The sequence below is a fragment of the Notolepis coatsorum genome (assembly GCF_963971535.1).
Source record: "Notolepis coatsorum genome assembly, chromosome: 12".
NCBI classification, from domain to species: Eukaryota; Metazoa; Chordata; class Actinopteri; order Aulopiformes; family Paralepididae; genus Notolepis; species Notolepis coatsorum.
In genome coordinates, this window is record NC_140176.1 from 42,572,055 (window position 1) to 42,596,602 (window position 24,548).

Genomic DNA, 24,548 nt, shown 5'->3' on the forward strand with positions numbered 1-24,548 from the left:
ACCAGAGTGCAATTGTAGCAGTAAAGTGCAACAGTAATATACAATGTACAGGTGATTAAACTGGGTACAAAATATACAAATTAGTACTACTGAGTGTAGTGCTAATCGGATGTATATAGAGTTGTAGTATAATATGTACATTTACATTTACATTTACATTTAGTCATTTAGCTGACGCTTTTATCCAAAGCGACTTACAAGTTCTGTACGACAGGTCATCAGGAAGGGTACAACTCTATCAGCTGAGTAACAATATTCATCAAAGTGTTGCGTGTTACAGTGTAGGTTAGTTTATTAGGACAAGTGCATGACAGTAAGGTTAGTTAGGGTTAGATTAATTTTTTATTTTTGTATTATTTCAGATAATGGTTGAAGAAGTCCACTATTATCCCTGTACCCAAAAAATCCAAGCCTGCTTGCCTCAACGACTACCGCCCTGTAGCTCTCACCTCCATAGCCATGAAGTGCTTTGAGAAGCTAGTAAAGGGCTACATCTGCTCCTCCCTCCCCATCAACATGGACCCCCTGCAATTTGCATACCGCCCCAACAGGTCCACGGAGGACGCCATAGCCCATGTGCTGCACACAGCAGCATCACACCTGGACAAGAGGCAGGGGAACTATGTGAGAATGCTATTCATCGACTACAGCTCGGCATTCAATACCATAGTCCCCTCCATACTCATAGCCAAGCTCAGGGACCTGGGCTTGGGCTATGACCTCTGCCAGTGGGTCTTGGACTTCCTGACTGGCAGACCCCAGGTGGTGAGAGCAGGCAACTGCACCTCCTCATCCATCACCCTCAACATAGGGGCCCCCCAGGGCTGTGTTCTGAGTCCCCTCCTCTACGACTGTGTGGCTCAGCGGAGTAGCAATACAATCATCAAATTTGCTGACGACACAGTGGTGGTGGGCCTGATCTCTGCCAACGACGAGAGGGCCTACCTGGAAGAGGTCAAGGTCCTGGCGGGATGGTGCCAGGAAAACAGCCTCTCCCTGAACGTCAGCAAAACAAAGGAGATGATTGTGGACTTCAGGAGGTCGGGGGTCAAGGACTACAGCCCCCTCAGCATCGACGGGGCACCGGTTGAGAGAGTCAACAGCTTTAAGTACCTCGGAGCCTACATATCCGAGGACTTGACATGGACCACACACATTGACAGTGTTGTGAAGAAGGCACGACAACGCCTCTACTTCCTCAGGCGCCTAAGGAAGTTCCAAGTCAGCCAGAAGATCCTTAAGAACTTCTACTCATGTACAATAGAGAGCATCTTGACCGGCAACATCACCTCCTGGTTTGGGAATAGCACTGCACAAGACCGAAGCAGACTACAAAGAGTGACACGTTCAGCCGAACGCACAATTGGAGGGGGGCTCCCCACCCTCCAGAACATTTACTACAAGCGTTGCAAGGGCAAGGCTAAGAGAATCATTAAAGACTCCAGTCACCCGAACAACTGCCTCTTTGAACTGCTGCGGTCAGGCAAGCAATACCGGAGTCTCAAGGCGAGCACAGAAAGACTCAGAAGAAGCTTCTATCCCCAGGCCATCAGGCTGCTAAACGAACAATGAATGAACACTACACAACAACAACCACCAAACGCACATAGCACACACATCAACACGCACACACTCACTTTAAACAAACACACTGTAGCACCCACTCCACACACTTTATAGCACACACACACTTTAAACAAACACACTGTAGCACCCACTCCCCACACTTTATATTTATGGATGAAGGATTGCACTACAACTCGTACACCTTACTGTAAATTGTACCTAAAATTGTACCTCATCCCATTTCTGCTTTGCACTAGATAGTACTGTACATTAGTACACTGCATAGTATTGTGTATTGTATATTATATGGTAACTCAGAACATTGTACATATGTCTATACCGAACACTGTGACCTCATTTTTCTTCTTCTAAATTCATGCTATATTATGTTATTATGTTATTTGATACTATCTTGTCTAGCACAGTCTCTGGAGCGTAACAGTAAGAAGCATTTTGTATGAAAGTATTCTGTACTTCTGTATGACAACTATTAAAGAACTTGAACTTGAACTTGAAGTGCGTCTTTAGTCGACGGCGAAAGATTGGACGGGATTCGGCTGTCCTAACTGGGGTGGGTAGTTCATTCCACCATTGTGGGGCAAGGACTGAGAATAGGTGGCTTCTCTTTGATGACCCTCCGGGAGCTTGGATAGGAGTAGGTCTGAAGCGGCCAGAAGATGCAGAGCGTAGGGGTCTTGAGGGTGTGTAGTTAGAGACCATTGACCGGAGGTAGGTACAGTGATACAGGTATAGACAGTATGGTAGAAGTAGTCATACTGGCCAGCAGCGTAACTAGTAAGAGTAGGACATGTACAGATATAGATATAGTAAAGGACTAGGGCGGCTGAGTGGCGCAGTGGGCAAGGCGCTCGCCACTAACACAGGAGACGCTGGTATCGAGCCCAGCTCTCGGCGTTGCTACCGGCTTGGCCGGTCGTCATACTAACACAATTGACAGTGTTAGAGGGTGGGAAAGCCGGTGGGTGGGGATTGGACGTTGTGGACAGACTCCTACAGGTCGGCTGGGTGACGCCGGTGCGGCGGAAACAGGAAGTAGCGGAGAGCCTCCCACGCGTTACTCCTCGCCACTGAGAGTTCGAGCTGCTGCAGTGAAAAGATGCGACAGGCTGCCTCCTCGTGTACCGGAGGGGACACGTGATGCAAGGCTTCTATCCTCACTACAGCCGACCAGTGGGAGGCATAGTCTAGCAACGTTCAAGACAGGGGAGGGAAGAATTGGGTAATACGAAATTGGGATGGGAGAAAAATAGAAAAATAAGGAGAAAAAGTGGATAAAAAAATATATATATAGTAAAGGACTATGTGCAGGTAAGTACAGACAGTTGTGGATAGATATATATGCTGTGAGAATATATACATGGTATACAGCATTATTGTACATGCTATCATACAGAGCTATGGGTTATATGCAGGTGTATAAGTAGTATATAGAGGGGTTATATGCAGGTATATTCAGACAAATATGGATATTTATATATATATGCGGTAAATATAAAAAAAAAATTAAAGGTAAATATGCCATATATACCTCACTATTGTACATGCTATCATACAGAGTATATGGGTAGACTATAGTATGAGGTGGGTAGTTAAGTTAAGACTATTATGATTACTATGATTACAGTGTAGGGCAGTTGTAGACAGTAGACAGATATATTACAACTATGACAACAAGCTTTAAGTGAAAAGTCAAGAGGCAGAGGTGGGAACCATCTCTTTTAACAGCGGCTGAGCCAAGTCCCAAGCCGGCATGCTTTGCATTCCACGATCGCTGGGGCGAGAGAACACCAGCACACAATAGAACTAATGTAATTTTAACACCAGGGAGGGAGGGGGGGGTTCTGTGGCTAAACATTTGAACAGACAGCCTCTCAAAACACAATACAATCCACATGATGACACGCATCACTCGTCAAAACCACAGCTTGTCAGGCGGAAAGCAGAAGGGAGGGGGGGGGTTAAAAAGTGTGTGTGCGTGTGCGTGCGTGTGCGCGCGCGCGCGCTCGTGTGTGTGTGTGTGTGTGTGTGTGTGTGTGTGTGTGTGTGTGTAGGGTAAGGGATCTGAAAGCAGTAAAGTTACAGGAAGAGCAATGGACACTTTCTACAGTACATTGCAGTATCTCTCTCTCTCTCTCATCTTGTTCTACTTAATCTAACCTGCTTTGGGGTTGATTTATCAACACCTGCAGCTAGTGTGAGGAGCGGCAAGCTGTTTAACTTTGAAGACAGCGGCGTGTCTTGTTTAAGTTGTTTGAGGTCATTACTAGGCTACGGTAAACAGGGAGGGGTTCTGCTTTGGGGAACCTGCCAGATCTCTCTCTGTCTCTCCCTCTCTGTCTCTCTCTGTCTCTCTCCCATGCTAGAGGGGTTATAATTAACCTATTACATCCTTCCGAGTGGCCCCAAAAAAGTTTCTAACAACAACAACAGCAGCAGCAGCAGAGGAGTAAAAAAAAAAGGGCAACTCACGCTTTTCTGATGTCATCGTGTGTGGCGTCACACCGGACCCCTAAAACGTCATAGTAGTCCATGGTTCCGTCCTGCGTGCGTGTGTGCGTGTCGGTGGGGGGCTTCTTCCTGTGCGGGAGTCCTCCTCCGCGTGGGCTCTGTGGAGTAGAGTGCGTGGAGTGAGTCTCGTCAGCGAGGCATGCTATCTGGAGAGCGACAGAAGCACAACAGTGTGCGGTGGAGTGAGCGGAGGGCCAGCCATGTGTACGACGGTTATGAAACCTCCCCTCTCCGGAGCTAGAGGGGGTAACTTGGAATAAGGGGAGGGGGCCGGCGGTATTATACAGGGCGGCAAATGCTAAACAATGCAATCGGGTGCCCTGAAATAGAGCCCTCTTAAGGGGAGGGGAGGGGATGAGGGGATGAGGAGAGTTGACATTAGCCAAGTGCCATTACATAATGATTGGTAAGTCGGCGTTCAGCCCGGGGCCCCGTGGGTGAAAGTGAGATTTATGTGTTGCTCTTGACGAGGGAGAGGCCACAGCATGGAAGTGTTTTTTCTCGTCTCCACGCGCAACTTAATGCTTGTGTCACAACACGCTTATAGCCTCTTGAGGAACAAGACGGAACAGGTCTGATGCAAAGAAGCATTTTATAAAGGCATGCAAATTATCCCCCTGGGGAAAAAATGATCCCCTATGATAATCCCTAATGATTCAGGGAGTGTCTGAGATACAGAGGGGAGAATTCCACTGACATTGAGAGGTTAAGAGCGTGTGATTCAGATTCAGATGATTTTATTGTCACGGTTTGATTTTTTTAAATGTACATACATTCAGAAACGTGAGATGATCGTTTTTCACGGCTCCTCAACCATAGTAGATTTGTAAATATAGTACACAACGTATATTCTATCTATACAAACTATAACTATAAGCTATAACTATAAATATAAACGAAGTCTATGTAACTAGATAAGTGATACGGAGGTCTAGGGCCTCCACAGATGTGCTTGACAGCACTATGCTGTGGACACTATGGGGCTGTGACTCCGTTTAAAGAATCACAGATGCGATGCTTCAGTTTAAGGCTTTATATTCAGGGAAGAACATGTGGTTTCTACAAGGAAATACAATACAATATACATTAATAAACAGCAGTGGTGGAAAGTAACTAAGTATTTTTACTCAAGTACTGTACATTTTCAAGCTACTTGTACTTTATGTGAGTATTTTCATTTTAGGGAATCTTATACTTTTACAAGGAAATATTGTACTTTTTACTCCACTATTTATCTGAACCCGTCGGTTAGGCTACTAGTACTAGTTACTTTGACGAAAAGGATTTTGCATAGAAAACATAATATATACAAAAAAATTATTATGAAGAGTATACTTTCACATTTGACGCCTGTCAACTTCAAGAGGACGTAATCAGAGCAGCATAACTGGAACACATACCACCTTAACATAACCTTTAATCAGAGCAGCAGAACTGGACCACATACCACTTTAATATATAACCTTTATTGGGCGGCACAGTGGCACAGTTGTCTGTCTATAGTACAACTTGGCTCAGTCAATAGTAGACACCAGCTGATCCAATTTAAAGTTGTGCATCGTCTCCACTACTCCAAGCATAGATTGCACAAGATCTACCCCTCTGTTTCACCTCTGTGCGACAGGTGCCAGGTATCAGAGGGTACACTTTCTCATGCCTTCTGGTTTTGCCCTTCACTAACAGGATTCTGGGCCAAAATATTTGACTGGTACTCTAAGGCCTACAAGATAACTCTACAGCCGGGGGCAGAGCTCGCCATCTTCGGCTGCTCTGAGTCCTCTCTGAGCTTTCCTACAGCTGTGCAACAATCTTTGACATTGGGGACAACGGTTGCTAAAAAACAAATACTGATGGAGTGGAAGTCCTCCTCAGCACCTTCTTTCCAACTGTGGATGGCGGACATGACCTCTGTCATATGGATGGAGAGACTAAGGTTCCTGAGAACCGATTCACTTAAAAGGTTTTCAAAAATCTGGGACCCGTTCTTAGCCTATCTCAATGAGGCTAGAGGCGGCAGCTGATTCGCCCGTCTGATCTCACAGTCCCCCTATGAGGGACCCCAAACACAATATTTCTCAGTCATGTATGGCTGGTAACCGTGTTGTAATAGCAAATGTAAAAAAATTGCTATTATTATTTTTTTTTTTAATGCATTTTTTTTTACTTTCACTGTCTGAGTGTGTTTGTATGTCATGTTGGTATACTGTTTGTCATGTTTGTACAATGTTCTGAAAAATGTAAAATTAAATATATAAAAAAAAAAAAAAAATTAATCAGAGCAGCAGAACTGGACCACATTCCACTTTAAAAGTAGCTAAGAGATATTCTGATAACCTGAGTTATTAATATAACCTACTGTTATCACATTTACATACTGTACGCGGGGAAATACGTTATGCAATACAGGCAAAATAATACAATTAGGCACAAGCAGTAAACCAAATGTAAAGGAAAATTCAAAGCTCTAACCATAACAGAATGACAAGTTATATGTATTTAACCTAGCAGCTTGGCTAACAGCATCTCAGTAGCAGAGAGAAACAACATCAACAGAAAATGTATTAATATTAGCATATTTCCAAAGTAAATTGCAGTAAATGAAATAGGCACAAATCAAACATAAATACTATACTCTGTCATTGACTCACAATTTCCCCAAATTAAGAGATATTTGAAGTATATAATACCAGTTGGAGCATATTATAATATTGAACAATAACAATAACATTAATCATTATCTCTTGTCAATGAACAATGATAAATTATAATATATATTGTGGCAGATATCACCCCCCGTCCCATGGCTATGTGAAGGATGGGCGATACTACTGCCACGGGAGAAGTGGAAGCAATTAGGCAGCTGATAGGACTGGTAGAACACACCTGTGCACCATTAGATCACCCACATCCCACACACACACACCAGACACACATGACATAAAACACTAAGACAGATAGAGTATTGTTGAGAGGAGTTGAGGTAGGAGCTAAGAACGGAGAGAGAGATTGTTGTTTGACGGAGTTTGTGAGGTGAGAGGTAGTTGAGAGGAGAGGTGAAGGCGAGATGTTCATTGTGTACTGGATCCTAGACTGGCTGAGAAACCCCCTTGTGTACTGACCCTGGACCGGAAGACAAACTCTGAGTATTGAACAATCCCTTCTTTTGTACAAGAGCCTGATACGTGTTTTGACCCTGGACTGTTTTTGGATTACCCTATTGCCCATTGGACTTGTGCTGTTAAACAATAAATATCATTTATTTATTCATTGAAATTGTGCTTGTGTGGACATTGAAATTGTTTGTTTTGGTCCGTGTCGAGCTTGAACAACACCAGGCTTGTCACAATATAAAGGGCAATTAACAATTACCAAATTAAATGTATCTTCTTAACAAGGGCTTTCCTACAATAAGCTATAAATAAACTATAAACTATAAACTAAACTATAAAACTAAACATTATACACAATGTATATTCTATCTATACAAACTATGTTATGCTAACTGTTTAATAAATAGCTATAAACTATAGACTATAACTAAGACTATACACTAAACTATAGACTAAACATAAGGTGGCTTTGGGGGAACAAAATTAAAAGAGGCTATATTAGGTTAAAAGGATCTCTACTGTGGGATGTCTTTAACATAATCACCTCTGTTCCACTAGCGTCCTGTCTCATTCAGGTTTGGTACAAGGTCTCCCTCCTCACCTACTAGTGCATCCATGGCAACGCTCCTCCCTCCTAACCTACTAGTGCATCCATGGCAAAGCTCCTCCCTCCTAACCTACTAGTGTGTCCATGGCAACGCTCCTCCCTACCTCGAGGAACTCCTCACTCCACAACTCCACAACTGCCAACTCTCTCAAACCTCCCAGGACCAAGATCCGTACCATGGGCGACCAGGCTTTCCGCTTGGTTTCTCCCAATCTGTGGAACGCTCTCCCCAACCATCTGAGGACACCACAGACTGTGGATGCTTTTAAACGTGGCTTAAAAATCCACCTTTTTAATAGAGATTTTTACTTTTTTTTACCTTGATATACCGTAATTCCTCTAATAGTAACCCCGGCTTGTATTTGTTTCAACTGTAGCGGGTACCAGGCTTGTATTAGGAGGAGGCCTGTATAAGAGGGAGGCCTATATTTCAAATTTTCAAACGGATCATAATGAATAAATCAACATTTTGTGTCAGTTTGAACCCAGTAAAATGTACTGGGTTCATTTATTGAAACCAAGTACTGTATGAAATAGTAAACAGTGCAATTACAGGTGGTCACTGGTCATTTCAACGTTTTCAAAGTGAAATCAAGTAACTTTACCTCAGCAGCTCAGTATGCAGCTCAGTATATCAGTAACCCGGCTTGTATTAGGAGGTCGGCTTATAATTGCTTAGCTCAAGAGCGCACCCGGCCATTAATAGAGACCCGGCTTGTATTTGAGACCCGGTTACTATTAGAGGAATTACGGTATGCTTCTTTTTTTCTGTGGCATTAAATGTTTTTCAAATGTAAAGGGCAATATAAATAATATTGATTATAATAATAATAATTATTATTAGGTACGGAATGATCTACTGTCCAGAACCATCCTGTAATAATAATGAACTTGGAACAGCGGTGAAGGCAGGGAGCATGGGAACAGCTGAGTGGAGCCTCTAGTCTAGGAGCATGGGAACAGCTGAGTGGAGCCTCTAGGAGCATGGGAACAGCTGAGTGGAGCCTCTAGTCTAGGAGCATGGGAACAGCTGAGTGGAGCCTCTAGTCTAGGAGCATGGGAACAGCTGAGTGGAGCCTCTAGGAGCATGGGAACAGCTGAGTGGAGCCTCTAGTCTAGGAGCATGGGAACAGCTGAGTGGAGCCTCTAGTCTAGGAGCATGGGAACAGCTGAGTGGAGCCTCTAGGAGCATAGGAACAGCTGAGTGGAGCCTCTAGTCTAGGAGCATGGGAACAGCTGAGTGGAGCCTTTAGGAGCATGGGAACAGCTGAGTGGAGCCTCTAGGAGCATGGGAACAGCTGAGTGGAGCCTCTAGTCTAGGAGCATGGGAACAGCTGAGTGGAACCTCTAGGAGCATGGGAACAGCTGAGTGGAGCCTCTAGTCTAGGAGCATGGGAACAGCTGAGTGGAGCCTCTAGTCTAGGAGCATGGGAACAGCTGAGTGGAGCCTCTAGTCTAGGAGCATGGGAACAGCTGAGTGGAGCCTCTAGGAGCATGGGAACAGCTGAGCCAGGGCTCCCAACATCAGCTGCCTGGGAATTGTATGATTTACGTTCTGTAAACCTTTCGACCCCGTATGAAAGAAGAATGGAGTGGAATTGGGAACACCGCGTGTCATCCGTGCAGGGATGAAAGAGGGATGAGGAGAAAGGAGGCTGAAAGGGAAAAACTACAGTAGTTCTGCACTTGTAATGGTTAGTTAAAAGAATTCATGGATTCAGGGGCAATAATTAAATGATTATGATCACTCTCCCATTCTCAGGAATGTAGGGTGCGTTACAAATTAAATGTATTATTATTATTATTATTACGGTAGGCTGTAGTCAGCTGATTTTGCAGCGATGGAGAGGGAGAGAAAGAGAGATAGAGAGAGCAAGATAGAGAGAGAGAGAGAAAGAGACAGAGTGAAGAAAGAGAGAGAGCAAGATAGAGAGAATGAGGAGAAAGAAAGAGGGAGAGACAGAGAAGAGAGAGAGAAAGAGTGAGCTAGAGGAGAGAGAACGAAAGAGAGAGAGAGAAGAAAGAGAGAGAGAGAAAGAAAGAGAGATAGAAAGAGAGACAGACAGAGAGAAGAAAGAGAGAGGGGGGCGAGTGAGGCTGAGAAAGTGAGAGAAAGAGATCAAAAGACAGAACATACCTCAGAATGAATCATTTGTTCTCTCACACCCGATTGAGCAAGTTCACAAGCAAGAGGTCGAAAAGAAACGCATGCTCCAATAATGTGATAATGAGACTGGTCAACACTGTCAAGACATGTCATTATTTGAGGTCCTTGTCACAGGATAATATGCAGACATGGTATGTTATTACTGCATAAGCTGTGGGGCTGCCAAGACACTAGATAATGCTTTTGTCTGAGGGACATATTTCAAAGGGGGACAGAGACTGAGAGGGGGGGAGAGAGAGAGAGAGAGAGAGAGAGAGAGAGAGAGAGAGAGAGAGAGAGAGAGAGAGAGAAGAGAGATAGAAAGCAGGACCCCCTCTCTGTTTACCGTAGCCTAGTAATGTCCTGTACAACTTAAACATGACACTCCGCTGTCTTCAGGGTTAAACAGCTGACTCACACTGGCAGGCGTTGATAAATCAACCCCAAAGCATGTTAGCTTAAGTAGAACAAGATGATTCCACTCTACACTATATATACATAAACAAAATATTAATATATTGTACCTAAGGCTGTCAAAGTTAACACGGTATTAACGCGTTATCGCCCGATTCTATTAACGCATATTTTTTTAACTCACGATTAACTTTTAAGAAAAAACAAATTAATTTTTTTTTTTTTTTTTATTAAATTTTTTTTTACTATACTTCACTCATGTGTATTATTGATGCTCTCATTGATACTATGTTTGTTTCTGAAGTGTGTGTGTGTGTGTGTGTGTGTGTGTGTGTGTGTGTGTGTGTGTGTGTGTGTGTGTGTGTGTGTGTGTGTGTGTGTGTGTGTGTGTGTGTGTGTGTGTGAGATATAGAGAGAGAGAGGGGGTGAGAGATGAGGAAGGGGCAAGAGAGAAAGAGAGCTGGGAGAGTGTGTGTGTGTATTATTGATGCTCTCATTGATACTATGTTTGTTTCTGAAGTGTGTGTGTGTGTGTGTGTGTGTGTGTGTGTGTGTGTGTGTGTGTGTGTGTGTGTGTGTGTGTGTGTGTGTGTGTGTGTGTGTGTGTGTGTGTGTGTGTGTGTGTGTAGGTGTGTGTGTGTGTGTGTGTGTGTGTGTGAGATATAGAGAGAGAGAGGGGGTGAGAGAGATGAGGAAGGGGCAAGAGAGAAAGAGAGCTGGGAGAGTGTGTGTGTGTGAGAGAGAGAGGGGGGGGGTGTGTGATTACTCAGCCCTTGTGTGGGTGAATGTAACAAGTTCCTAACGTTTTCTTTCCCCTATTATTTCATGCACACTTTATTCATTGTTTTAAATTATTATTTTCTTTTAAGTTATTTTGTGCATCACTCTGTTTTGAATTTGATGCAAATTGGCAATGCATGAGGGTCATCCTTTTGTGTTAAATGGCTGCATAAAGCAAGCATTTGTGACTCTCATGTTGATAAGAGTATTAAAACTTGGAACTTGAAAAAGATCAGTTTAAGGTATACAAATTTTTTTTTTTTATCGCGATTAAATATTTTAATCGATTGACAGCACTACGCATTATCAGAATCATCCATTTAACATCCGTCTTACCTCTAAAGAAATAAACAAACCAGCAGGTCCACTGGGAGTCCTGTTGTGTCTTGTTGGCTATTTATAACCTGTGCCCTTTGCGTGTGTGTGTGTGTGTGTGTGTGTGTGTGTGTGTGTGTGTGTGTGTGTGTGTGTGTGTACGTGAATGTGTGTGCACATGAAGAGCATGTGCAGGGTATTTGGCACACGCCCCCCGACAGTAAACCCCTGGCAGCCTTGCCCCCGACACGGCCTCTGTCAGGGGGCAAAGAGTCAGTCAGCTGGGCCCTCTGAAATCTCTGCCATCTCTTCGTCCTCCGCCCGCTGGCGCTAACTTTCTCCCTCTGTCCTTCTCTCTCTCTCTCTCTCTCTCTCTCTCTGTCTCTCTCTCTTCTCTCTCTGTCTCTCTCCGTCTCTCTCTCTCTCTCTCTCTCTCTCTGTCTCTCTCTGTTGTCTCTCTGTCTCTCTCCTTCTCTCACTGTCTCTCTCTCCTCTCTCTCTGTCTGTCACTCTCTCTCCCTCTCTCTCTGTCTCTCCCTCTCCCTTTCCCCCTCTCTCTCCCTCTCTCTATTTCCCCTTCTCTCTCTCCCTCTCTCTCCATTTCCCCATCTCCCTCTCTCTCTCCCTCTCTCTCTCCATTTCCCCTCTCTCTCTCTCCCTCTGGTGTGTTTACTTTTGTTCCTTCCTTCCTCCTCCTTACAGCTTCCGTTCTCCACTTTTCCTCAGCTCTCAGACGTCTGTCTCTCCCTCAGCTCTCAGACGTCTGTCTCTCCCTCAGCTCTCAGACGTCTGTCTCTCCCTCAGCTCTCAGACGTCTGTCTCTCCCTCAGCTCTCAGACGTCTGTCTCTCGCTCAGCTCTCAGACGTCTGTCTCTCCCTCAGCTCTCAGACGTCTGTCTCTCCCTCAGCTCTCAGACGTCTGTCTCTCCCTCAGCTCTCAGACGTCTGTCTCTCCCTCAGCTCTCAGACGTCTGTCTCTCGCTCAGCTCTCAGACGTCTGTCTCTCCATCAGCCGGGGGCCATCAAGCCGCAGCTCTACCGGAATGCTGCGATACGCTGGCGGATCAATACTGTTCCATTTGGACTATAAAAATGGGGCAAGTGGTGGCGGCTACGTGGCGTAGTGGGCAAGGCACTCGCCACAAAATGCTGGAGACGCTGGGCTCGTCAGTTCGAGCCCAGCGCTCCACATTTGCTTTCAGTTTAGCTGGTCGTCCACAGTAATACACATTGGCCGTATTACGGGGAGGGAAACTGAAGGGTGGGGATCAGGCGTTGTGGACAGCGACTCCTACAGGTTGGTTGGTGCGCCTGCGCAGTAGAATCAGGAAGTGTCGGGGGAAGCGTGAGCCTCCCACGCGTTACTCCTCGCCACTGAGAGATCGAGCTGCGCAGGTGAAAAGATGCGACTGCTGTTACCTCAAGTACCGGAGGGGACTTGTGCTATGTATGACTTAGTCCACATTGCAGCCGGCTTGTGGGAGGCAAGAAACAGCGTCCATGACAGGGGAGGGTTGAATTGGATGATACGAAATTGGGATGGGAGAAAAATATAGAAAATGGGAGAAAAAGTGGATCAAAAAAAAATGGGGCAAGTGGAATCGAAAAAGCTCAGTGATATTTTGAACTGTCTGATATTTGGCTAATTGGATTTTTTGTGATGTTCTTTTTTTTGTGCATGATAGCATAGAGAGTGGGGCGACGGCGAAAGATTGATCGGGTTACGGCTGTCCTAACTGTGGTGGGAAGTTCGTTCCACCATTGTGGAGCGAGGAACGAGAATAGGCGGCTTCTCTCTGATGACCCTCCCGGGGCTCGGATAGGAGTGGGTCTGAGGCGGCCAGAAGAAGCAGAGCGTAGGGGTCTTGAGGGTGTGTAGTTAGAGACCATTGACCGGAGGTAGGCGGGAGCCGTTCCTTTCACTGCACAATATGCCAGGTCGAGGACCGTGAAGCGAATTTGTGCTCTAAAGATAGGCCTGTCCCATTTGGACTGAAATTCTTAAAAGACTAACATTCTTACAAGGCTGGGTAGGAAAATGTGGATATGGATATCGGCCTCTAAAGACCATAGAGTCAGTCCTGTAGCTCTAAAGACCAGTCAGTCCTGTAGCTCTACAGACCATAGAGTCAGTCAGTCCTGTAACTCTACAGACCAGAGAGTCAGTCACTCCTGTAACTCTACAGACCATAGAGTCGGTCCTGCAACTCTACAGACCATAGAGTCAGTCCTGTAACTCTACAGACCACAGAGTCAGTCCTGTAACTCTACAGACCATAGAGTCGGTCCTGCAACTCTACAGACCATAGAGTCAGTCCTGTAACTCTACAGACCACAGAGTCAGTCCTGTAACTCTACAGACCATAGTGTCAACTCTACAGACCATAGTGTCAGTCCTGTAACTCTACAGACCATAGTCAGTCCTGTAACTCTACAGACCATAGAGTCAGTCCTGTAACTCTACAGACCATAGAGTCAGTCCTGTAACTCTACAGACCATAGAGTCAGTCCTGTAACTCTACAGACCATAGAGTCAGTCCTGTAGCTCTAAAGACCACAGAGTCAGTCCTGTAACTCTACAGACCACAGAGTCAGTCCTGTAACTCTACAGACCATAGAGTCAGTCCTGTAACTCTACAGACCATAGAGTCGGTCCTGCAACTCTACAGACCATAGAGTCAGTCCTGTAACTCTACAGACCATAGTCAGTCCTGTAACTCTACAGACCATAGTCAGTCCTGTAACTCTACAGACCATAGTCAGTCCTGTAACTCTACAGACCATAGAGTCAGTCCTGTAACTCTACAGACCATAGAGTCAGTCCTGTAACTCTACAGACCATAGAGTCAGTCCTGTAACTCTACAGACCATAGAGTCAGTCCTGTAACTCTACAGACCATAGAGTCAACTCTACAGACCATAGTGTCAGTCCTGTAACTCTACAGACCATAGAGTCAGTCCTGTAACTCTACAGACCATAGAGTCAGTCCTGTAACTCTACAGACCATAGAGTCAGTCAGTCCTGTAACTCTACAGACCATAGAGTCAGTGCTGTAACTCTACAGACCATAGAGTCACTCCTGTAACTCTACAGACCATAGAGTCACTCCTGTAACTCTACAGACCATAGAGTCAGTGCTGTAACTCTACAGACCATAGAGTCAGTCCTGTAACTCTACAGACCATAGAGTCAGTGCTGTAACTCTACAGACCATAGAGTCACTCCTGTAACTCTAAAGACCATAGAGTCAGTCCTGTAACTCTACAGACCATAGAGTAAGTCCTGTAACTCTAAAGACCATAGAGTCAGTCCTGTAACTCTACAGACCATAGAGTCAGTGCTGTAACTCTACAGACCATAGAGTCAGTCCTGTAACTCTACAGACCATAGAGTCAGTCCTGTAACTCTAAAGACCATAGAGTCAGTCCTGTAACTCTACAGACCATAGAGTCAGTCCTGTAACTCTACAGACCATAGAGTCAGTCCTGTAACTCTAAAGACCATAGAGTCAGTCCTGTAACTCTACAGACCATAGAGTCAGTCCTGTAGCTCTAAAGACCATAGAGTCAGTCCTGTAACTCTACAGACCACAGTCAGTCCTGTAACTCTACAGACCATAGAGTCAGTCCTGTAACTCTAAAGACCATAGAGTCAGTCCTGTAACTCTACAGACCACAGTCAGTCCTGTAACTCGACAGACCATAGAGTCAGTCCTGTAGCTCTAAAGACCACAGAGTCAGTCCTGTAACTCGACAGACCATAGAGTCAGTCCTGTAACTCTACAGACCATAGAGTCAGTCCTGTAACTCTAAAGACCATAGAGTCAGTCCTGTAACTCTACAGACCACAGTCAGTCCTGTAACTCGACAGACCATAGAGTCAGTCCTGTAACTCTACAGACCATAGTCAGTCAGCCCTGTAACTCTACAGACCATAGAGTCAGTCCTGTAACTCTAAAGACCACAGAGTCAGTCCTGTAACTCTACAGACCATAGTCAGTCAGCCCTGTAACTCTACAGACCATAGAGTCAGTCCTGTAACTCTACAGACCACAGAGTCAGTCCTGTAACTCTACAGTCCATAGAGTCAGTCCTGTAACTCTAAAGACCACAGAGTCAGTCCTGTAACTCTACAGACCATAGAGTCAGTCCTGTAACTCTACAGACCAATCAGTCCTGTAACTCTACAGACCACAGAGTCAGTCCTGTAACTCTACAGACCACAGAGTCAGTCCTGTAACTCTACAGACCATAGAGTCAGTCCTGTAACTCTACAGACCATAGAGTCAGTCCTGTAACTCTACAGACCATAGAGTCAGTCCTGTCACCAGGTAGAGCATGTCATTACCACTACTAGGGGTTAGGGGTTCAATTCATACTGGGGCCCCCCTAAGCTAACAGTATACACTCACTGTACTGTGCTGTACAAGGTGCTTTGGATAAAAGCCTCCCTGCCCAGTACATACAAATATGGACAGTTATGAGCCTGACCATGGAGTGCAGATTTTCCACTTTCTTTCCCCTGAGTTTCTCTCACACCTGTTTCAACGTCTCCTCTCTGTAACGGTGGATACTCACCGCCCCCCTCGCTCAGCCATGACCTCCTTCTCACCCGTCCCCCGCAGCAGTTAAGAGCTACTGGATGCTAACCTACCATCTGCTTCTTACTGGTGACTTTTACGGCCAGTACGGCCAGTACGGTGTGTGTGTGTGTGTGTGTGTGTGTGTGTGTGTGTGTGTGTGTGTGTGTTTACATGCATGCACACACGTTTATACCTTCAGAAAGCTGGTCACCCAGAACTGCTAAAAGTGGGTCAATCAATCCACGCCTCACTGCAAAAAAAGGCCATACAGCCATGTCTCCATGTCTCCATTAGCTATGTTCAGCCTGGCTGAGGCTAGCCATGGTCTAGCATGGTATGGTATGGTTTGTGTCTCCATTAGCTATGTTCAGCCTGGCTGGGGCTAGCCATGGTCTAGCATGGTATGGTATGGTTGGGTTTGTGTCTCCATTAGCTATGTTCAGCCTGGCTGTTGCTAGCCATGGTCTAGCTTGGTAAGGTAAGGTTGGGTCTGTGTCTCCATTAGCTACAGTATGTTCAGTCTGGCTGAGGCTAGCCATGGTCTAGCATGGTATGGTATGGTATGGTATGGTTGGGTTTGTGGTGCCGCTGCATGCCCTTGTAAACTCTCTGTTAATTCACAAAACCAACTGTGGTACACAAGCTAAACCATGCCTATGCCATCGGTGTGTGAATGTATGAGTGAATGGGTAAATGTGAGGAACAAATTGTAAAGCGCTTTAGATAAAAGTGCTATAATAAAATGCACCATTTACCATTTATCTACTGGTCAGCCAAAGGGCAACACCACCCACTCTGGCCAAGGGAGATATTAGGCTTACTAGGCTTCAGGTCAAGGGAGATATTAGGCTTACTACTGTACGCTTCAGGCCAAGGGAGATATTAGGCTTACTAGGTTTCAGGCCATGGGAGATACTAATCTTACTAGGATTCAGGTCAAGGGAGATATCAGGCTTACTAGGCTTCAGGTCAAGGGAGATATTAGGCTTACTGGGCTTCAAGGCCAAAGGATATATCAGACTTACTAGGTTTCAGGTCAAGGGAGATATTAGGCTTACTAGGCTTCAGGTCAAGGGAGATATCAGGCTTACTAGGCTTCAGGTCAATGGAGATATCAGGCTTACTAGGCTTCAGGTCAAGGGAGATATTAGGCTTACTAGGTTTCAGGCCATGGGAGATACTAATCTTACTAGGCTTCAGGTCAAGGGAGATATCAGGCTTACTAGGCTTCAGGTCAAGGGAGATATTAGGCTTACTGGGCTTCAAGGCCAAAGGATATATCAGACTTACTAGGTTTCAGGTCAAGGGAGATATTAGGCTTACTAGGCTTCAGGTCAAGGGAGATATCAGGCTTACTAGGCTTCAGGTCAATGGAGATATCAGGCTTACTAGGCTTCAGGTCAAGGGAGATATTAGGCTTACTAGGTTTCAGGCCATGGGAGATACTAATCTTACTAGGCTTCAGGTCAAGGGAGATATCAGGCTTACTAGGCTTCAGGTCAAGGGAGATATTAGGCTTACTGGGCTTCAAGGCCAAAGGATATATCAGACTTACTAGGTTTCAGGTCAAGGGAGATATTAGGCTTACTGAGCTACAGGCCAAGGGAAACATTGGGCTTACTAGGCGTCAGGCAGGGCTGCTCTGCTACACGCATGTCCCTCAATTTGTTGGCGTATTGTAAGAATATCTCCAGTGGGCATATCTGTGTCTAGAAGCATCAGGTCATTGAGTCTCTCTCTAGCTAGGGCAGCTCTGGCTGCAATTGTAGCTTACCACCACCGGTATGACTGTGTATGAACGAATAATGGACTCTGTGAAGCGCTCTGGGTGTCATGAAGAGCGCTATATAAATCCAAGTCATTATTATTATTATTAGCTCTACTTTGCACAATCATTCTCAGTAATTTACTGCCATGGGGTGATTAGGTGATTTAACTAATGAGCGGGTAAAGACTTTGTGAACAGCAGCTGAGGCAGGGAGTTCAGGGGTGTATTTCGGAGGGGCGGTAAGTGGTGAACAGATGTGTAGACAGCAAGTCTGACCCCAGCGTTTACCTTGCTCCAGCTGAGCACCGTCTCTCTCTCTCTCTCTCTCTCTCTCCCCCCGCAGGAACCACATGCACACGCAGGGCGTCGGAACAAAGCGTTTCAGACAAACAGCGTGAGACCACGGCGACATATGTTCAGTCTGTCTCAGCGTGTTGTACAGCACTGTGCCAAATCACATTTCCCCGGGTGGAGCCGTCAAATCAGTGGCGGCCGCTGCCGCTGGTGCCTTGTAGGTCGCAGTTCTCGTTAATAGGTCGAGTTGAAAATGTAATGCTCTGAGATGCTCTGGAGCAATCTCTCTCTGTCTCTCGGATCAATCAAATCAAATAATTAACACATGTATGTTGTCATTTTAAACAACTCACCATTCATTCATTATGCATCAGCAGCAACACAAACACGCACAGCTCTCTCTCTCTCTCTCTCTCGCTCTCTCTCTCTCTCGCTCTCTCTCTCTCTCTCAGATGATGTCAGATCCATTCAATAATAAACACATTTGTAAAGCTCGTTATTTTAAACAAGTTACCATTCATTGTCTGAGTGGTTATGTGGCGAAATTAGAGAGAGAGAGAGAGCGAGAGCGAGAGAGAGAGAGAGAGAGAGAGAGCGAGAGAGAGAGAGCATTTTAGTAAAGTTACATTTTCAACAAGATTGCTGCTATTTAAACACTTCATGGAAACGGGGTAACGTTAACCTTATGTCGACTGTAGTATTGTATGACCTCGACATAACGTTTAAACGTTAACGTTACTCCGTTTCCATGCAGTAATTATAAAAGTGGCCAGCTAAGCTAACGGAGCTAACAGCTAGCAGTAGCTGTAACGTTACAACGTTATGCGGCATCAGTAGACAACGTATCATGTATTAAACTAGAGTTAAGATCGCTAATCTACCTTGTTGTTGGCTTGTTGATAAAGTATATCCACTCCATGGCATTGTCCATCCAGCCTGTGTTGATGTCCATCCATTGTCCATACATGTCCCTCCACACTGCATCCATATATAGCTTGTTGTTAGCCAACAAGCTGTGTGAGTGAAGAGCTGTGTCTTTGTCCATTTCCGCCTCGAACAGCCTGCAAACTACCTGGCGTTCTATCGCCATGCTCTAAGACAAACTCTAACCTTAACCAACTTTGAAAGAGTGCCTAAGCTCAGTGTAGTTGCTGTTGTTGTTGACGAGTCGACTGAACTGCTGTTGCTGTGTTGCATTCTCTCTGTAAGCCAACCCGAGAAATGCGGCTATGGAAAAAAACTGGCATCGCGTCGGCCAATCAGAGAGCGTCTCCACGAAAATGCGGCTATGGAAATTCTTCACGGAAGTTCACGCGGCTGCCTAGACCGCTTCAAATCGTGCTCGGATTCCAACATAATAGTCATATTTCAACGCACAACGCCGTATGCACTGATTGGCTGTGACGGAGACAGCGATCAAACTGTGACGCGCACTCAGAGCGCTATCGCTTCTAGCCCGGGCGAGAAATACGAAAAAATAAAAAAAATAAAAAAAACGTGATGTCACTTCCTGCTTTGGAAAACGAGTGTTTTTTAATTGCGATAATAACGTTATATTGTGCATTGGAAACACAAACATACTTAAAATGAGTAAATATTATTAATTTTAAACATGTTTATATTATTTATAGGGCTATAAAACAAAAAAACTAAAAACTTATTTGTCTTGTTCTCTCATATAACCAGGGTAGGAGCTGAGGGGGGGCGGCGCCCGAGCGCCCCTAGTGGTAGAGCCGCCACTGCGTCAAATGACATCGTACGAGGCTGGATGAGGGAGCCTGAGAGGAGACTCCTGGAAGAGGCATTTTCACGAGTGGCCTACAGATGGGCAGGAGATATATGGTGGGCAAGTGGCTTGTCCTTCCGCGTTCCCGTTTTGCGCTCTGATTGGCCACGCACGTTTCTGGTCATGTGACATGTGCGCCAATCGTGGGACGGCAAGTTTTTGGACGGTTAAGCTTAGGCATTCTTTCGAAGTTGGTTAAGGTTAGAGTTTGTCTTAGAGCATGGCGATAGAACGGCAGGTAGTTTGCAGGCTGTTTGACGCGGAAATGGGCAAAGACACAGCTCTTCACGCTATTGGGCGCACATGTCACATGACCAGAAACGGGCGTGGCCAATCAGAGCGCAAAACGGGAATGCGGAAGGACAAGCCACTTGCCTAAAGCATAGACGCGGTGGGGCCGGGGGGCGAGGCTGCTCGATTACGGCGAAAATCATAATCGCGGTTATTTTGGTCAATATTGAGATCATGATTATTTAGCATGATTACTCATTGACTTTGGAAACATCATGGATTTATTGAACAAAAATGTACAGTGTATTTCCTTATAATAACTTTTAATATAATTCAACTGAGAAACTAAAACATGACCTGGTTCAGTGACCTGACTTAAAAACATGACCTGGTTTAAAAACATGACCTGACTTAAAAACATGACCTGGCTTAAAAACATGACCCGACTTAAAAACATGGCCTGGTTTAAAAACCTGACCTGGCTTAAAAACATGGCCTGGTTTAAAAACATGACCTGGTTTAAAAACATGACCTGGCTTAAAAACATGACCTGGCTGGAGTTAGACAAGAAGATACATACCTTTTTCGTCTCTCGCATTGGGCTTACGGGAACGCCTGGACCGTTAGCCTAGCTTAGCTTCATCACTGGAAGTGGGGCAGACATCTAGCCTAGTTCACTCCAGTCAGGAAATATACTCCAAATACAATCAAAATACAACTCCCAAACGTTCCTGTAAACATGTTGTGACCTGTGTATTTACCACGTCACGTTACACAAGTCATACGAGTCTCCCAGTCACACAAGTCACACGAGTCTCCCAGTCACAAAAGTCTCCCAGTCACACAAGTCACACGAGTCTCCCAGTCACACAAGTCTCCCAGACACACAAGTCTCCCAGTCACACAAGTCTCCCAGTCACACAAGTCTCCCAGTCACACAAGTCTCCAAGTCACACATGTATCCCAGTCACACAACTCTCCAAGTCACACAAGTCTCCCAGTCACACAAGTCTCCCAGTCACACAAGTCTCCAAGTCACACAAGTCTCCCAGTCACACAAGTCTCCAAGTCACACAAGTCACACGAGGCTCCCAGTCACACAAGTCTCCCAGTCACACAAGTCACCAAGTCACACAAGTCACACGAGTCTCCCAGTCACACAAGTTTCCTAGTCACACAAGTCTCCAAGTCACACAAGTCTCCAAGTCACACAAGTCACACGAGTCTCCCAGTCACACAAGTCTCCCAGTCACACAAGTCTCCAAGTCACACAAGTCACACAAGTCTCCCAGTCACACAAGTCTCCAAGTCACACAAGTCTCCCAGTCACACAAGTCTCCAAGTCACACAAGTCTCCCAGTCACACAAGTCTCCCAATCACACAAGTCTCCAAGTCACACAAGTCAAACGAGTCTCCCAGTCACACAAGTCTCCCAGTCACACAAGTCTCCCAGTCACACAAGTCTCCAAGTCACACAAGTCACACGAGTCACACAAGTCACACGAGTCTCCCAGTCACACGAGTCTCCAAGTCACACAAGTCACATGAGTCTCCCAGTCACACGAGTCTCCAAGTCACACAAGTCAAACGAGTCTCCCAGTCACACAAGTCTCCCAGTCACACAAGCCTCCAAGTCACACAAGTCACACGAGTCTCCCAGTCACACAAGTCTCCAAGTCACACAAGTCACACGAGTCTCCCAGTCACACAAGTCTCCAAGTCACACAAGTCACACGAGTCTCCCAGTCACATGAGTCTCCAAGTCACACAAGTCACATGAGTCTCCCAGTCACACGAGTCTCCCAGTCACACAAGTCTCCAAGTCACACAAGTCTCCCAGTCACACAAGTCTCCAAGTCACACAAGTCTCCAAGTCACACAAGTCTCCCAGTCACACAAGTCTCCAAGTCACACAAGTCACACGAGTCTCCCAGTCACACAAGTCTCCCAGTCACACAAGTCTCCAAGTCCCACAAGTCTCCCAGTCACACAAGTCTCCCAGACACACAATTCTCCTAGTCACATGAGTCTCCCAGTCACACAAGTCACACGAGTCTCTTGCAGACTTGTGCGACTGGGAGACTTATGTGACTGGGAGACTCGTGTGACTGGGAGACTTGTGTGCCTGGGAGACTTGTGTGACTGGGAGAATTGTGTGACTTGTGTGACTGGGAGACTCGTGTGACTTGTGTGACTGGGAGACGTGGTAAATACACAGGTCACAACATGTTTACTGGGAGACTTATGTGACTGGGAGACTCGTGTGACTGGGAGACTTGTGTGACTGGGAGACTTGTGTGGCTGGGAGACTTGTGTGACTGGGAGACTCATGTGACTGGGATACTTGTGTGTCTGGGAGACTTGTGTGACTGGGAGACTTGTGGACTGGGAGACTCGTGTGACTTGTGTGACTGGGAGACTCGTGTGACTTGTGTGACTGGGAGACGTGGTAAATACACAGGTCACAACATGTTTACAGGAACGTTTGGGAGTTGTATTTTGATTGTATTTGGAGTATATTTCCTGACTGTAGTAAACTAGGCTAGATGTCTGCCCCACTTCCAGTGATGAAGCTAAGGTAGGCTAACGGTCCAGGCGTTCCCTAAGAAGCCCAATGCATGCAGAGAGATGAAAAAGGTATGTATCTTCTTGTCTAACTTCAGGGAAGATGTTAAATAAGCTAATTTCCCAAAATGTTGGAGTTTTCCTTTAAGTAAAAAACATGACCTGACTTAAAAACATGACTTGGCTTAAAAACATGACCTGGCTTAGGTTAAAAACATGACCTGACTTAAAAACATGGCCTGGCTAAAAGATGATTATCTTGTTCTCATAATCGTGGGAAGCCAAAATTGTAATTGAAAATAAAGTTTGATTAATTGCCCAGCCCTACTGGGAAGTACTGTCATGCATCCATGCAATGGTATGGATTTGTACTATACTGTATCATAAACAATATATATACAAATCGTACAATGATCTTGACGTTTACCTATAAATGGTTCCTTGCTGCAGTATTATACAGATTTTTTTTGGGGGGGGGGGTGGATTCAAATATACCTTTTTGAATGAAAAAGCACCATGACAATTGTATTACAAAAAACAACAATATAAAAATATATCAAATCATACTGTAATTTGCATCGGAAAAATTAAATGCTGTCAAATGACGTTATACCATCAAATAATAAGAAAGATATTGTGATGCCCTATTTTTTTTGATTTTTTTGCCCTACGTCAAAGGTGTTAAGCTATACAGTACAACACACAACTTCAAAACTGATCTGATAGGTAAACGACATTTGATACATAACCAAACAACCAAACAGCACAAGTTTCCTGGATGAGTAATTCCAATTGGCCAATCACAAACCCTGGCCTCTTACCGTACAACTTTGTTGTGATTGGAGGATCAAGAAAAGAGGGCAGAGCTTGAGATTCCGTGCACACCGGTGTTGCCAGATGTACGATAATTATCACATTTGTGCAATAATTATTGCCCTCTGTACGATTGTTTTTTCCCTCTGCATGTCTATTATGTTCTATAGATCTCTCATGAGTAATATTTTCTGGCTTCTCCCGAGTCACACAAGTCTCCCAGTCACACAAGTCTCCAAGTCACACAAGTCACACAAGTCTCCCAGTCACACAAGTCTCCAAGTCACACAAGTCTCCCAGTCACACAAGTCTCCAAGTCACACAAGTCTCCCAGTCACACAAGTCTCCCAATCACACAAGTCTCCAAGTCACACAAGTCAAACGAGTCTCCCAGTCACACAAGTCTCCCAGTCACACAAGTCTCCCAGTCACACAAGTCTCCAAGTCACACAAGTCACACGAGTCACACAAGTCACACGAGTCTCCCAGTCACACGAGCAGGGACCGAAACTAAAGCCCGCCGCCCGCCAGGGGCGGGCTGTTTTTACCTTTGGCGCATGACACTTAGAGGGCTGCCCGCCGTGTGGCGTGTAGACGTGTAGTTCATAACTTCATAACGATACTCTTGTGCGAGTACAGATTATAGGTGCTCGTCTTTTTTTTCTCCGCCGCGAGATCGTTAAAAAACTACAAGTCCCACATCGCACTAGGTCCAATCACAGTAGAGTGACGTGACTGGTTTCATGAGAAAAAAAGCAAATGACCAATCGGAAGCTATCTGGCTTGTTTACTTCCATCTGCTCTAGTCTATATCGGACCTCCAAGAGTCTAACGTTACTGTTTAAACAATGACCCAGTCAACTATTCACTTTTAGTTTAATACATGACGAGGCATTGTCTAACGGTATCTAGCTGGCTAGCTACTGATAGCTGCTGATATCAACAAATGCTCCAGCAATAGTCTACTCGAGTGCATAATACCTCCGGTCCCTCGTTAGCTAGCTTAGCTAGCTCACGTTGATCCATATGTCCCAGTAAAC

At 45.3% G+C, this 24,548-nt stretch overlaps 1 protein-coding gene across 3 annotated transcripts in view; it reads right to left on the minus strand.

The window, feature by feature from the left end:
- dnajb6b (DnaJ heat shock protein family (Hsp40) member B6b) overlaps positions 1-24,548 on the minus strand; it is a 106,656-nt gene that overhangs the window by 49,311 nt on the left and 32,797 nt on the right. For all 3 annotated transcript variants that reach the window (XM_084326594.1, XM_084326593.1, XM_084326592.1), the window contains exon 3: positions 4,057-4,241. In XM_084326594.1, the coding sequence (XP_084182720.1) occupies positions 4,057-4,241 (185 nt within the window). The remainder of the gene's footprint in view (positions 1-4,056; positions 4,242-24,548) is intronic.